Source organism: Phocoena phocoena, chromosome 11, assembly GCF_963924675.1.
Source record: "Phocoena phocoena chromosome 11, mPhoPho1.1, whole genome shotgun sequence".
Classification (NCBI taxonomy): Eukaryota; Metazoa; Chordata; class Mammalia; order Artiodactyla; family Phocoenidae; genus Phocoena; species Phocoena phocoena.
This window is the reverse complement of record NC_089229.1, coordinates 58,917,773-58,934,109: the sequence shown is the minus strand read 5'-3', so window position 1 is coordinate 58,934,109 and position 16,337 is coordinate 58,917,773. Positions and strand designations below refer to the sequence as shown.

Below are 16,337 nucleotides of genomic sequence, written 5' to 3'. Positions count from 1 at the left end.
TATGAGGTTAGGGGAGGGGCTGTAGAGAACAGTACCGGTGGCAGCTACTCAAGCCCAGTCTCCACTGCTAGCTTCCTCCAACTCTGATTGTTACTTCACCTATATTCTTGGCAGCCTAACTCTTGGGTATAGGTTTACCTTTCCTGAGGAATTAACTGAGCAACTGGAGAGCAGTCTCAGGATAGCATAGGCCGTTGTAGGGGAGTGAAGAGGAGTCAGCAAGAGGGAGGAGTTTTCTGTCCTTTCCCAGGGTTCCCAATCAATTTGATCCACCCATTACCATGTCTTTTCTACTTCCCTGTAAATAGGTATGACCTTTATTCCCACTGTACAGTCTGTTCTGTTCCCCACCTCCCATCAGGCCCTATTTCTTTTCTCCTTTGTCAGTATCTTCAGTTTGGTCCCTCCATGCTTACCCCCCAAACCCATCCTTCATGCAACCAGTGGTTTAATCCACGTACCACTAGGGGGGGTAGTACCACAGAGGCCTACTTGTGGCCCCCTAATATAATACCTGTTCCTGTGGACAGGGAACGACTGGCACTGAAGGTCCCTCACAGCTGTCTCACATCACCAGAGGATGTTGGTCCTTTCTAAATCTCTAGTCTCTCTTCACATCCCTCATCAGGTATTTTAAGATGTGTTTGGGAAGCCATCAAGGCAAGAGAGAACTCTAAATCCCTTCTTGTTCTAGCCCAGGGTTTTGAGGAGATTGGGGGGAATAAGAGAGGAGAGGCCATAGTGACCTAGGATTGAACCTTTCTGCCCTTTTGGCTTGCAGACTGCCTTCTGTCCCAGAGAAGCTGAGAAATCCATGAAGCTGAGATTCTGAAGGACCCAGCTTAGGTTCTTCCACTTACACCTAAATTCCCTTCCTTTACCAGGGGCAGCCTTAGTTCCCATGGCCCTGAAACACATACACATTTTCCCCTCCTTTCCCCAGCACCCACTAGCCCCCTAGAGCAGCCAGTGCATCCTTACAAGTGGAAGAACTACGATGGCTCTCTTAAGTTTCTTAGAAATGAAGTTCTTTCTCTGTGTAGTTTTCCCCATGGAGCAGTAGTGAAGATGTTTCGTTGCCTTGGGGCTGGGAAACCATTTCTCCAGGCTTCTTCTCCCCTCCCCTTAGGAACAGGATTGGCCTTAGCTTCTGGGCCTATCTGCTGCCTTCCTTCTACTTCCTATTAGCTCTTCTGCTTTCCTTTGAGCTCTGTTGGGCTTAGGGAATCTTAGTTTTTATTTCCCAGCTCTTCATTTTTTTCTTCTGATTTTCTTTTTTGCTTCTAAGAAAGCATTTGCCTTTTTTCCCCTTTCTTCCTCTCCCAACATAACAATCGTGGTAACAGAATGCGACTGCTGATTTACCAATGTATTTAATGTAAGTAAAAAAGGAGAAAAAAAAAGTGTATTGGAGTGTTGCTTTTTTTTTTTTTTTTTTTTTTTTTTGCTACTTCTCTGTCTGTTACTAGAAATTTGGAAGGCAACCCAGTAATGTTTTATTGAATCAGAAACACACCCTCCCTTGCATCCTGGTACCTCCTTGTTCTCATTAATATTTTCTTGAATAGTGAGATAACCCAATTTGGAAAATAGGCCCTTTATTGCTGTTTAATCACTCCTGTTCCCAGGCCACTAGAGAGCTCACCAAATCTGTTCCTAGCTTATTTTTTTAGGCCATCCTAACATTGTATACATGGAAGGGGGTGGTGGTCTGTGGACCTCTGGGCAGACAATTGATGAGATTGGAGGGAGAGGTGATATTTGTGAATACTTTGAAGTATTATGCAAATATCTATGTGCAGCTTTCTAGGGAGAGGGCCCACTGCCTTAATTAGTATCTCAAAGGGGTCCATGACCTAAGAAAGTTTTTTAAACATCACTGAGTTAACATTATTGATTGATCATGTGGCTTCTACCCCAACAGGAAAATTTCAACAGGAAATTCTGCTCGTTTCTTGCTGTACTTGAAGCCTTCAGTCCCTCAAAGTCTAAGTGGAAGTGGGTGGGGGGGAATGATACAGAGAAAAGATTAGGTATGGTTGCAGGAGGAGTTTTGAATTCCAAAGAATCTGAAGGACAGGAAAGACAGAGCCTGGAATTCAGTCCCATCTCTGACAATTTACCAGCTGTGGTCTTGATCAAGTTACCTAGCTGCTTTCTGCCTCAGATTCTTCTGTAAAATGAAGAAAATTTGAGATTTAAACGTCAATTATATAAAGCATGTGTGTGGCTTTATGTAGGGTGACACTGTTATTGGGCAGAAGTCTCATCCCATGGCTTCAGACGGTCCTTAACTGACTTCTCTGTATCCTGGGTAGGATAGGTTGGGCGTCAGGCCTCTCCGATGATTTAACTGTACACAGTTGAGTTGGGAATCTTTCTTTTTCCAAAAACCTTAGAGCCAAAATCACCTTTTCACTGTCAATTCCCCTTACTGTATATCTCTTAGGACTCCCCCACGGCTTCTTCATTCCTAGTAAAAAGCTCTTCTAGTTCAGTTTAGGAAAGCAGAAAGGCAGGGGAAATGATCTTCACTTAAAGTAAGGTTGTAACTCAACCTTCTAGTCTCTAGAGGGCAGTGTGGATACGTTTGCCCCGGGTCCACAGCTAGCCAATGACAAGTTTTCACTCCCACACCAAATGATAAAAGGGTAATAGCAAACAATTTCTGTTAGTATCCTTTATTCTGACATGAGCAGTTACAATCTTCCTACTTTGGGGCGTTAAAATGTCATCAAGTGACGACTTTTTAAAATAAATTGACAACTAAGCAAAATTAAAAAGATGTCTGTTTAGTGTTGTTGGTTCTATAATTTGAGGAGAAATGCAGCTGGTCCAAGGGATCTCGAAGGCTTTGAACCACCATTTTAGGCCCCATTTCTGATCTCATTCCTGGACATAAAAGAATTGAGCGCTTGATCTTGTTTTCTCTAAAAGGCAAACAGGGCTGTTGTAGTTGCAACACAGGCGTTTGTCAAAAAATAGGTTAGAGACGGAGCTCACCACCGGGAGAAAGCCTGCTGGATCCCGAGGCCTCTAGTGAAAGCACCTTGTGTCTCAGCTGGTGGGGCGGGTCGGGGACATCTCTCAGCCCAACCTTTGGAGTCCTCATCACCTCCCACTGCCCGGGTTCCGGACATCATGAGGTCCCACTCCTCGTCTGGCGGGGATGGAAGCAAAAACAGCCCGTCCTAGCTCCGAGCCCAGGTGGCGCGCCGCCTGCCTCGGCTTCCAGGAGGCGGGCACAACAGCTGGGAGGCGGCCCGCCGCCCACCAATGGCTGGGGGACGAGCCGAGGGGAGAGAGTGGTCCTTTACTCCGGCACAACGTCACGGCGCAGGCCCCGCCCCTTCGCCGGCAGCCGCTGGGCGCTGAGCGGGTAAAAGAGCCACAGTGCGGACGCCGAGCTGGGTAAGGAGGCTGGGGCCGGGAAAGGGAAGAGGAGGAAGCAGGGTTAGTAACCTGGGCGGCGGCGGCGGCGGTCTTGGCACCCAGGAGTGCTCCGAATTCTAAGGACAGCAAAACTGCCAGTACCTGCCTCCACTCCCGCTAGCTTTGTGCTCCTGGGCCGCGGCGGGGCGTTGCTACAAGACACTCCTGGGCCAGCTGTTGGGCAGTGACATGGAACCGGGTGCGTGGGCCCCGGTGCTGGACATATCCATGTTCTACCCAAAGTGACCCTGCGGAGTGACTGGCCACCACCCGCACAAGGGGGTGGCCTCCGTTTTGCAGCAGAAGACTGCCTCTCCCAAACCTGGGACACTGGGCTGACCGAGTTCACCTACAAGTCAGCTCTACCTGCACTGCTCCAGTCTGGTTATAGTGGGCTGCTGGGATTGAGGGAAAGTGGGAGGGAGAGTGAGGGTCCCAAGGCCCAGGAGTAAAATGCAGACTCTGCTCCTATTCCTAGCTTCCTCGCAGTTTCTGTGCCGGCACCCCTCTTTAGCATCTCATCAGCAGTTCTGACTCTTCTCACCCCTCCCTGCTTTGGCCCTCCTGGGGTCAGTGATCTGCTCAGTGCTGTAAGGAAGAAACTGCTGCAGGCCAGAGCAGAAAAATTACCCTCTTCCTTCTCTAGCCCATCCCCTGACATCCTGGCCATTAACTCCTCAATTTGCTGAGCTCACTGGAATGGCATAGACAAGGTAGAGGTTGGGGTTGGTCCAGATTGGGGTCCAGTTCCCAGCCAGGTTCAATTTTTATTTTTTTAGGGTGGGTGGAGGGAAAAGCCTTCAATGATAATGCTATTACTTGTTTGTTCATCACAGCCTCTCTGCTAGGTAGATCTCATTTCATAGATGAGGACACAAGTTCAGAGAGGCTTGGTATCCTGCCCAGGAGCAGGGCTGGCTAAGGGCAGGACTGGTTTTATAAAAGCAAAGCAGTTTGACTCCAGCATCCGAGCTCCTTCACCTCCCACTCTTTTTTCACCTTTTTGTCTCTAAGTGAGTACACCGCGCAGTTGTCCTCTGCTGACTTCAGAAATAACTGGCAAGGGCTTCCCCAGTGGCGCAGTGGTTGAGAATCTGCCTGCCAATGCAGGGGACACGGGTTCGAGCCCTGGTCTGGGAAGATCCCACATGCCGCAGAGCAGCTAGGCCCATGAGCCACAACTACTGAGCCTGCGCACGTCTGGAGCTTGTGCTCCGTAACAAGAGAGGCCGCTAACAAGAGAGGCCGCGACAGTGAGAGGCCTGCGCACCACGATGAAGAGCGGCCCCCGCTCGCTGCAACTAGAGAAAGCCCACGCACAGAAATGAAGACCCAACACAGCCAAAAATAAAATAAACAATAAATAAATTAATAATAATAATAAACTGGCAAACTGGACAGTAGACTTTTGGCTTCTGCCCTTTAGGCCCTGGCCCCCATTGTTCTCTGTAGTGGACAAAGTAGAGTGGAGGATGGGAGACAGGTGATTCTAGGAGACTCTCTCCCGGCCCCCATTCCTTTCCATCCTGTCAGCATATTCTGTCTCCGAAGTTCTCCAAGTTTTCTCTAAGGGCCCATTTGGACCCCCACTTCTATTCTTTGGCCTCATTACCACAGAAAAAGTCTTACCCATTTGTCCAGAGAGCTCCTAGCTGATCTCTGTGTCCTCCTCCCACCCATTCCCTCAAGCTACCCTAATCTCATCCCTGATGCAGGACTCCCTGTCTTGATCCTGGAATCTTCCTCCTATCCTAGGTCTGCCGTAATGCTGCTGCTGCACAGAACTGTGGTCCTGGGGCTCCGACAGGCCTACAGGTAGGCCATCCAGTTCCTAGCCCATATCTCCTACTCCCTGTACCTTTATGACTCTTATCTGCCAGATTAAGATGGTTGAGGTAGTGGCCAGGGAGGAAAGGGAAAGCCATGTCCCACTTGTCCCACCCATCCCTGAGAAACTAAGTCCCAACTGAAGAAACCAATGGCTAACCTGGGAGAGGTACACCCCAGGCCTTCCCTAGCCCTTTCTTATGATCAGAAGTGTGCTACTAAGAAGACTTCTCTCTCTTCCAGACTCAAGTCAGCCCCTTCAAGGCTCTGCATTCGGGCCTGCTCTACGAACGATTCATTTCAGCCACAGTGCTCCAGCCATGCCATCTCTGGTGATAACTCCAGCACCAGGGGATGGAGAGTAATGGGGACTCTTCTAGGGCTTGGTGCAGTGTTGGCCTATCATGACCACCGGTGCAGGGTAAGTAGGGAAGGAAGGGACTTCACTGTCAGAACAAAGGGGCCATAGTGAGCTGCCCAGGCAACCCAGGCTTTACCACAGAGCCCACGGTGACACTGCTTCATGCACAGTAGAGATGGAATTTGTTACCTCCATTTCCCAGTGGCCACAACTTTGTGGGTTGGGTCAGGGTGAAGTGAGTGATTTCTTCTTAACATTTTGTTCCCTTTTGCCTCACCCCTGCCCTGCCTGCAGGCTGCTGAGGAATCACCACGCCTATACACAAGGGAGGAAGTGAGATCCCACAGCAGCCCTGAGACTGGGATCTGGGTGACTTTGGGCTCTGAGGTCTTTGATGTCACAGAATTTGTGGACCTACACCCAGGGGGTCCATCAAAGCTGATGCTAGCAGCCGGAGGTCCTCTAGAGCCCTTCTGGGCCCTCTATGCTGTTCACAACCAGTCCCACGTGCGAGAGATACTGGCTCAGTACAAGATTGGGGAGCTGAGCCCCGATGACAAGGCAGCCTCCATCTTGAAGACCTCTGACCCTTACGCTGATGATCCTATACGTCACCCAGCCCTGAAGGTCAACAGCCAGCGCCCCTTTAATGCGGAGCCCCCCCCTGAGCTGCTGACAGAAAACTACATCACACCCAACCCTATCTTCTTCACCCGGAATCATTTGCCTGTACCTAACCTTGACCCAGACACCTATCGCCTACATGTAGTAGGGCCACCTGGGGGTCAGTCACTGTGCCTATCCCTGGATGACTTGTACCAGTTCCCCAAGCACGAGATCACTGTCACTCTGCAGTGTGCTGGCAACCGGCGCTCTGAGATGACTCGGTTCAAAGAAGTAAGAGGTCTGGAGTGGAGTGCAGGGGCCATTAGCACTGCACGCTGGGCTGGGGCACGGCTCTGTGATGTGTTAGCCCAGGCTGGTCACCAGCTCTCTGAAACTGAGGCCCATGTCTGCTTTGAGGGACTGGACTCAGACCCCACAGGGACTGCCTATGGAGCATCCATCCCTCTGGCTCGGGCCATGGACCCTGAAGCTGAGGTCCTGTTGGCATATGAGATGAATGGGCAGCCTCTGCCTCGTGACCATGGCTTCCCTGTGCGGGTGGTGGTTCCTGGTGTGGTGGGTGCCCGCCATGTCAAATGGCTGGGCAAAGTGAGCGTGGAACCAGAGGAAAGTTACAGCCACTGGCAGCGGCGGGACTACAAAGGCTTCTCTCCATGTGTGGACTGGGACACTGTAGATTTTGACTCGGCTCCATCTATTCAGGAACTTCCTGTCCAGTCAGCCATCACACAGCCCAAAGATGGAGAGACAATAGAGTCAGGGGAAGTGACTGTCAAAGGCTATGCATGGAGTGGTGGAGGAAGAGCTGTGGTCAGGGTGGATGTGTCTCTGGATGGGGGCCTAACCTGGCAGGTGGCTGAGCTGGATGGAGAGGAACAGCGTGCCCGAAAGGCCTGGGCCTGGCGGCTATGGCAGCTGCAAGCCCCTGTGCCAGCTGGGAAGAAAGAATTGAACATCGTTTGTAAGGCTGTAGATGACAGCTACAATGTTCAGCCAGACACAGTGGCCCCAATCTGGAACCTGCGAGGCGTGCTCAGCAATGCCTGGCACCGTGTCCATGTCCATGTTGCTCCATGAGAAAGTGAAATGGAACCATCTACTCTCCAGAACCACCTTCTAAACCCCTTTCCACACCCATCCCTTGGCCTCGTTACCACAAAAAATCCTTCCCTCCACCTCTCCATGTCTTGGATCACAACCCTGACTATGCCTTCTGAAGCCACACACAGGTACATGCATTGCACACGTCCACCCAGGCACCTGCTCCCCTTTGACTGGAGGTGTTACATACCCCTCCTGGCCGCTGACCCAGTGCCTTAGAGGAGGTAAGAGCTGCTGGAGCAAAGGGCTAGAAGTAGGAAAAGTAATTCTGGGAAGTAAGTGCTATTTTCTCTACCTACCCTATCTCCATTTCTAATGACTGTCACCACTGAGGCCTTATTTTGCTTTTCTTCTTGGATGCTTCAGAGAATGTGTGAGGATATGTGTAAGAAAAGTGTATATGCAACTTTTTACTACGTCTCTAGGTTGCCAGGGGTTGTGAAGGGCGCAACTCTCTCCCTTTATTGTTCCACTTTTCTAAATACATCAATAAAATATCTGTTTAAGACTACCACTCTGAAAAAGCAAAAAAAGATTATGACCTTTGGGACTTATTGAGCCTGGGAAGTGAGCAAGTTGCAGGAGGGCGGTGCACTGAATTGGTACTGGGATATCTAGTGAGACAACCCAAAACAAACAAGGTGGGGGGAAGGGAAAAAGGAAGCAGGGGCAGGGAAGTCAAGATTGGGGTTTCCTTCTCTGAAGTCTCAGTATGTGCGGGGCTACTTAGGTGAATGACCTCAGGATACCCCCCAAGAGAGGAAATTTTTTTTGATTTGGCATCCTTAAGCCCCTCCCCCACACAATTCCTACGCATTTGGCAGGAAAAGCAAAGAATGCTAAGAGGTCAAAATCAATATTGTCTTAGGGGCGGCAAAGGCAAAACTTGGCACTAGGGGCAGATGTGCCACGGCAACTAGGGCGTCCAACCGTGACCTTGTTTGCAACGCAGATGCAGATGAAGGGGCAGTCATTTAGTCACCCTTTGCCTGCGACCGCGCCTTTAGGACTTGAATCTTTCGGCGCTCGGCTACTCTCCCCTAGCTCTTCCTCCCTTGTCTCCCCGGCTTGTGGGCGCTCGGTGTTCAGCCACGCCGCCTGTCGCCTGGTAGTGAGGCCGGAAGTTGTTCGGGGGAGGGGGGACAGCAGTGCTGGGGGGGTTTATGGGGGGGGCCCGTCCCTCCTCAGGTGAAGCCGTTGATGGAGATGGAGCCGCCGCCGCCCCTGAGCGCCCGGGTCCCGCCTCCGGCCCGGTTGCGGCCGGCTCAGTGACCCCACTCCCCCCGCACTGGGCCGCCCGGGCCAGAGTGGGGGACCCCCGCCGCCCCGCCCCCTTCTCCCCCAATACCTTACCCTCTCCCTCTCCCACCCAGCCTGCGCGCGCGCGGAGCTCCCTCAGGTGAGTGAGGGGCGGGGTTTGGGCGAAGCGCGAGGGGCGGGGCCTCGGCCGCCGGGGGCGGGGCCTGAGGGGCTTGGGTGTGAAGGGAGGGGGACACGTGGGTGGGGGCCAGGCGGGAAGAGGGTCGCTGGGTGGCTTGCGGCCCAAGGGAGGAAGCTGGCATGGAGGGTTTGGCGCGAGGCCACAGGATTGAGGGGGACGTAGCAGGGACCTAGGCGTCCTAAAAGGGCGGGAGATGGGTCACGGCAGAGGACCGAGGACAGGCGGGAGCTGGTGTGCGCGAGGCTCCTTCGTGGGGTACAGCTGGGGTAGAACAGAAGGACAGGACAGCTGGGGTAGAACAGAAGGACAGGACGGAGAAAGGAGAATTAGACTGGGTACCTGGGCAAAGAAGCGAGAGGCGGCGAGGGGTTGGGTGGGGGCAAGGTGTCCGTCAAGAAGGTTAGAGAGAAAGACATAGGCCTAAGTGGGAAGACTGGGAGGCAGTGAGCAGAGTGGGAGAAACATGTGGTAGAGAAGAAACTTAGGGTGGAGTGAAAAGTGCTGTCTGGGGTACTATGTAGGGTGAAAAGTCCAGGGAACCTGAGAAGCAAGGTTGGGAAGGAAGAGATTCATTGCGTAGGAGCCCTAAGGAAGAAACACAGAGGAAGCCCTGGGGCAGACCACCAGAGGGTACAACAGACTTGGGAAGCAGGTCTAAACTAAAACAGCCTTCCCTGTACCTCCTCACGCAGCCCCATCCACAGTTACTGTCTTCCCCCTTGTAGTTGTAGATTCTCACTGTTTGATTTCTATCCTTTTTTTTTTCTTTTTTTTAAAATTATGACTGGTCCTGTCTGGTGACAATGTTTAGTGGGAACATGGACCTTTAGATATGAGATGTTTAGGAAATATGGTACCCCGTTTCCCCCTCCAAGGTCATGAATTTACTGACTCTGCTTCTAGGAAGATTTGATGTATTACAAACCACATTGTGTCAAAATTTGCACACCTTCTTTCACCTCAGTCCCTTCTATAAGCAAAACTGTCTACTATTGTGATTTATCCACCCCCACTTACATGTCTTATAGCTCCAGGTATACTCCAGTCTCCCCGGTCCGAGCCCTCAAAGCATCAGTGGTGAGCATGGTATGGTTGTGACTTGCTCATAGGTTAGCTCTAGGCCTTCCAACATCATGGCCAAGCAGCAGACTATTGAGGCCTGGCTGTTTCCCCTTAATGCTATTTGTTCACTTTGTCTGGGTGAAGGTACATGTCCATGTCCTTAGGAAGCAATAAAAGCAGGTGTCTGACTACCTAGAATATTTCCACTTAAGATAACTCAGATTCTGAGGACAAGACCAGATAAAAGGCCAAATCAGACACCCTTTGGGTGTAGCATCTTATTTGGTAGGGGTATGTGAAATACCCAGCTGGGAATTCCTCATCTCCTCATGGGTCTGCCAGTAGGTCGGTGAATCTTGCTCTGTGGTGTGCGGGGGACTTCAGCCTTCCCCACTTACAGCCTAATTCAGAGAATCCAGACTGCTCCCTGGGTCATGAGAACTGTCAAAAGAGTGGCTCCTGAGATAAAAATAAAGTCTTTAAAGAAGAAAATAGCCTTACCATTGGGAAGCAGAAGAGGTCTCAGTGGAGCTTCTGGGATGGGCCCGAGGATGGTGGGAGCTGCCCTCAATTTGGCAGCTTCAGAATTATATCTTGTCCTACTCAATAGATGCTGATGTCTCAAGCACAAAACATAATGTTTTTGTTGCCCACTGAGTGCAGTTAGTTAGTTCAATTGTAGCTTCTGGGCAATCCCCTTACTCTCAGTAGGTTTGGAGGACTTGGCTCAGAAATAAGTTCTGACTTTTTTCCAGTGGAAAATGCAACTGAAAGTTTATTCCTTATTTCCTCTTAGTACATGCTTAGTACTGCCCAGCATGGGAGGAACATTAGCCCATCTTTTATCCTACCTTCCCCACCCAACATCCACAAAGAAATTATTTCCTCCCTGACTGGCCATCTCTCTTCCCACAACACACACACACAAAAAAAATAGTCAAGGAAAAATAAAAAGTTATTGTAGGGCAGGTATTTCTAGCCTCATTTCACTCCGTAGGAACAAATAGGAGTGTGGAACCCTGTGGGTACAGACAATGCCACAGGCAAAGGGACTCCCTTTGTTGGTCTCTTGACCCTGCTGGAGAAAGCTCTGAATTTCAGGCTCTTTCATTTGCCTCCTTTTCTCAGAAGAGTTGGGGACTCTGTATTGGAAACAGAGAGACAGGTTCAAGGTCTTTCAGAGGAAAGCATCTAAGAAAGGGTAGTGCTGATATGAATGACCTGGTCCCCGCCAAGGGTCATTGACCTTGCAGACTCTGCTGGAATACATATGCTGGTCTAATCCTTGAGCCAAGGAGCCCTGTTCCTACATTAAAGAGATTTAGTGAGAGTCTAGGTTGGCTTTTTCCTCAGGCCCATAATCTCTGAAAACAGACATGGGAGGGAGAGGATTATTTCTTTTCCCATCCATAGACCTGTGTTTGTAGTTCAAGTCACTAAGATGGAGACCCCAAAACTGTCCATTTCATCACCCAAGAAAGAAGGCAAGCAAAGGAGCCCTAGACCTTGCTATGGCAAGATTTGATTTTGTGCTGTAGTAGAAAGAAGCCCAGACTGGTAACCTGGGTTCTATTTGTCCTACTTCTATCGCTAACCAGATAGGTGACTCTGGGTTTAGTTTAACTTTTCTGTTAAAAACCAAAAGATTGGAGATCATCTCTCAACTCCATTCTAGCTCCAAGATTCTCTAGGTCCTGGAGCACCCCTGCCCCAGGCCCTCCAAATGAACAGAGGCTTACTAAATTGGATTGTCAGAGCAAGATTCATTGTTAGCAGAGGAGCCTGAAAACATCTTCCTGGCCCAAACAACAGTGAGCTCTTTTGGTCACCATGCATTAGGGACTTCTGGCCAGGACTGCCACCAAAGGCAATTGTTTCTGTCTCTTCCACCTTTTTGCCACCCTACCCCAATCAGAATAGTTAATTGAGACTTCCATGTCATTTCAAACTTCACTTGAGATGGTAAACCCTGTTTTGGGCATCTTTGGCTTCAAAACCTATTATTATAAAACTCAAATTGAACTGCCCTGCTCTACTTTACCCACCCCTGCCAAAAGGTACAGCTGAACAGCAGTGACCTTGTGGAGCCTTTCTATAAACACAGGGCTTATGTACTCAAGGGTATACCCAAAAACCCCAGAAAGTATCATCTCATGTGCATCACACCTGGTGATTTAAACTGTTTAGTTTGGCCCTTTCCTTAGTCCTGAAATGAGACATGGGAGGGGTGAGATTGTTTCTCCTCCCACCCATAAACCTTAGCCTTCTCTCTCTTCCGCAGTCTACGTGGGGAGGCCAGGGAAGCACAAAGAACAAGAGAAAAGATGCATCCAACTGAGAGCTAAAAGGAGACAATGAGGTGATATTTTCCCACTGCCCAGGTGTTGTGTTTCCAGCTCTTACCCCTTCTTATTTTAGAGAATGGCCATTCCTAGGGTGACCTGGGAATTCATCCCTCCACACTGCTCCCCAAGCATTTGGATAACAAAGCTGAGCTGTCCTCATCTGTGTTATAAGTAAACAGGTCACTATCTACAACCTGGTGAAAATGAGTCAGATCTTTCTGCTGTAAATACAGACACATAAGCTGAGAAAAGGTTGGTGGGTTTCCTTCAGAGGGCACTAGGTTGACCCTAAAGATCACTTCAGAGCTGCAAATCGCTCAATGTCTAGGTCTGGTTCCTGGAAAGGGGCGTGTAGTCAGGTTGCAGACAATACCTAATTCCACCTCTTCTCTCAACCCTTTACCCTTTCCCCCTCCCCAGTTATTCAAAGTCCTGATAGAGAGCAGAGCCAGCTTTGTGATTCCAACATTTTTTTGGCTGAGATTTCATTCAGTTCAGGAAGGCACAGACAGGAGAGGATGATGCTCGAGTTTGGTCCACTTCTAGTACCTGCACTGCTCAATCCCAGGCAGGTCGGAAGATCTGTCTTGTTCATAATCACTGGGCAAATATCATATGATATTGCTTATATGTGGAATCTAAAAAAAGCTACAAATGGACTTATCTACAAAACAGAAATAGAGTTACAGATGTAGAAAATAAACTTATCGTTACTGGGGGAGGGGGGTAAGGGAGGGGAGGGATAAATTGGAAGATTGGGATTGACACATACACACTACTATATATAAAATAAATAACTAATAAGGACCTACTGTATAGCACAGGGAACTCTACTCAATACTCTGTAATGGCCTATATGAGAAAAAAAAATCTAAAAAAGAGTGGATATATGTATAACAGATTCACTTTGCTGTACACCTGAAACTAACACAACATTGTAAATCAACTATACCCCAGTAAAAATTTTTTTTTAAATCACTGGGCTCCACCTCAGATCCCAGATCCTAAGAGAGACCAGAGAAAAAAATTTCCCCTCCTCCCTATTGCAACCAAAAGGATGGCATGGATCCTTGCCCCTCTCTCCACTTTCACCCTCTTTCCCAACAACATCCTCCTCACTACCTTTCTACCCACTAAGCCACATGGAGTGTGTTTTAAATTCCAATTTTGGCGTTTCACTGGATCAAACAGGATTCTTTAGAGGATTTGAAGAGCTTTAATTACTTGTGATGTCCGTATTCTTTCAGGCTTTCAGAGCCACTACATAGAGAAAACTTGACTTTCTGATATTTTTTTCACCAATAGTTAGAGCTGTGGGAACATTTTTGCGGAGAGGAGGAGATGAGGGTGGTAGCTGTTGCCTGACCTTGGAAGTCAGACCTTGGATTGGTCTCACCTGCTGCTTCTGAGGAAGTGTGGTGGGAAATCTTCTGTCTGGAAGGGATACCCATTCCTGCCCATTCCTGTTTAAATGCGATATCTTGTTGATGGAAGAAAGCCAGGGCCATGGAGGATTCTTATTATGGTGCCAGGTGCATTCAAAAGAACAGGGAAGAAAGTCTTTGTCTCAGGTTACAATGACCAACCTTTCCTCCCTCCTCATAAAAATACTTCCTTTTGAATTGGGAGGCTGGCTGTTTCTAGTTGCTTTGTATTCAGCTCACGGAACTGAATTTACAGTACATATGTGCCTGCGTCCATCACCGAATGGTGTCTGTGTTGCTCTAAAGCCAGTTTCCTTTTGAGATCTTTGAACCAAACCTGTCTTGTGTCACTAACTTCTCCCTCTTTATGCCTCCTCCCGCTGTGGTGTGTCTCCAGTTGGCACTGCCTAATTTGACCCAGTTCCTCTAAGGAGACACTGAGATCTTCCTGGCAGGCCAGGCAGGGGAGAAGGTTCTTTGAGGGGCAGGGAGTGGGAAGGTGGAGAGGGATATGCTGCCTGGAGACTAACAGTGAAGTACGTCTCCTGATGTGCTCCCGGCTCTCAGAATACCAGGATCGGGAACAGCAGAATCTCAGTCCAGTCTCACTCCCAGGGCTACCAACTTGGCATTTAGACCAGTTGGAGACAGCTAAAGACTGATTTTGCCCAAGATGTGTCATGGAGCACCTGTTAAGAAAAATTAAGAAACAGAAGAGCTCAGTTTACTTCTAGGAACAAAGTCCAACTCAGAAAACAACTCCTTCAGACCCTTCTGGAAATTGTTTTGGGGCCATTTGGGCAGGTGTCCAAGAATGAGATGCACTTCCTGAGCCAGTATTCAGCATAGCTGAATGCTGTGCTTCAACTCTTCTGCTCACCTAGTGCTTGTCTAGCTCCCCGTTCATACACACACATGCGCGCGCGCACACACACACACACACACACACACACAATTGCATTAGGATACTTCTCCCCACGGAGCCTGCTCAATTTGTTCTTACTTTTTTTTTTTTAATAAATAAATTTACTTATTTATTTATTTTTGGCTGCGTTGGGTCTTCGTTGCCGCGCGCAGGCTTTCTCTAGTTGCAGTGACCGGGGGCTACTCTTTGTTGCGGTGTGTGGGCTTCTCATCGTGCTGGCTTCTCTTGTTGTGGAGCACGGGCTCTAGGCACACGGGCTTCAGTAGTTGGGGCACACGGGCTCAGTAGTTGTGGCTCGCGGGTTCTAGAGCGCAGGCTCAGTTGTTGTGGCACACAGGCTTTGTCGCCCCGCGGCATGTGGGATCTTCCCAGACCAGGGATCAAACCCGTGTCCCCTGCATTGGCAGGTGGATTCTTAACCACTGTGCCACCAGGGAAGTCCCTGCTCTTACTTTTTAAGTAACAGACCCCACTCCCACGGGGATCACACCAAAGGAAAAGATGTTAGAACCAGGGAAAAGCAAGAAGATCCATGAAGGCCTTGAGTACCCTGGCTTTTGAAAGGAAGCACACCTCAGAGAGACAGGAGACTTGGGTTCTTTTCCTTGTTCCAGGCTCACTATGAGCCCTGAGACAAGTCACTTAGCTGCTCTGAACCTCAGTTTCTCCAGAAAATGGGGAAAAACCTACTCACTCTTGCTTCTCCTGCATTGGGGTGGGGGGGGGGTGGGAAGTCACGTGTGGTATCTTGAGCTCTGCAAAATCCCAAAGGGCAATTATGGAGCTAATGATTAAGAAATGAGAGGGGCCCCATGAGTACCAGACAGTGTTCCCTCATATTTCCATCTCTGACCACCGCAAATTCTATGGCTAGTTCCAGAGGGTATAAGTTCACTAACCACTGTGGACTTGGGCTCTTCTCATCATTGCCCCTAAGAGAACCTTCAAGGAACTGCTTCTTACTGTGGCTTGGTCTAGCAGTCTGGTCCCAAAGCTCAGTCCATCCCGGGGAGGATGTCAAGAAAAGAGGAGTTGAAAATAAACTTGGAGAATTATTTCTTCCACACCCAGGCGTCCTAGGTGAGACTAGAAATCTCTCTAATGAAATCTAGGGAGAGCTGCTTTGCGAAGTGAAGGAGAGCCCGTGTGTCAGGCTTTCTCATGAGACTTTTTAGAGTATGATGTCTCTCAGCACTAGACAAGAATGACTTGGAGTGTGGTGAGAGGGAGACAGGGTGATAGACACTTTTCCCCTGTGTGCCCTCCAGAGCCCCCATCCCCAGCTCTATCAATATAGTATTACCAGCAAACCAGATTTCCATCCATCTGCCTCAGTGAGATCCTTCAAAGAGACCAAGAATCCGGGTGGCAGCTCAGGCTGTTCCCTCGCCCCACTCTAGCTCCCCCAAATCTGCCCCTGGGGTATTTATTTTTCATGAGATGACTGGTGAAAGCAATTTTGGATGTATGTAAATTTCTACCAAATAAAATTTTTTTTCTCCTCCCACAGGCTCCTGAGATAATTCATTGCAACAAATTATCACTTTTAATTATCCTCAGTTTTTGATTGTTTAATACTCTACTGCCAGTTACTGTTTGCCTTCCTTCAAATAGACTAACCTGTATTTTAAATTCAGGTTCCCACCCCAACTCCCCTTTTAAAAAAATAAACATAGCAAAGTAATTGACAAGAAGGGGGAAAACACTTAAAGGTTTAATTTGACTATTACACCTTCAGTAGAGGATTCCTCTCTGAACTTGAGGTGGGCTGCTCTCCTCTATCTTCTACTTT

General features: G+C 49.1%; 1 protein-coding gene across 1 annotated transcript; it reads left to right on the top strand.

The window, feature by feature from the left end:
• The first annotated feature begins 3,361 nt into the window (after window positions 1–3,361).
• On the top strand, window positions 3,362–7,859 carry SUOX (sulfite oxidase). The gene is made up of 5 exons (XM_065887572.1): window positions 3,362–3,393; window positions 3,450–3,453; window positions 5,188–5,247; window positions 5,503–5,680; window positions 5,915–7,859. The coding sequence occupies exons 3-5, from the start codon at window positions 5,198–5,200 to the stop codon at window positions 7,322–7,324; spliced, it is 1,638 nt and encodes a 545-aa protein (XP_065743644.1). The 5' UTR covers window positions 3,362–3,393; window positions 3,450–3,453; window positions 5,188–5,197; the 3' UTR covers window positions 7,325–7,859.
• The last annotated feature ends 8,478 nt before the right edge of the window (window positions 7,860–16,337 follow it).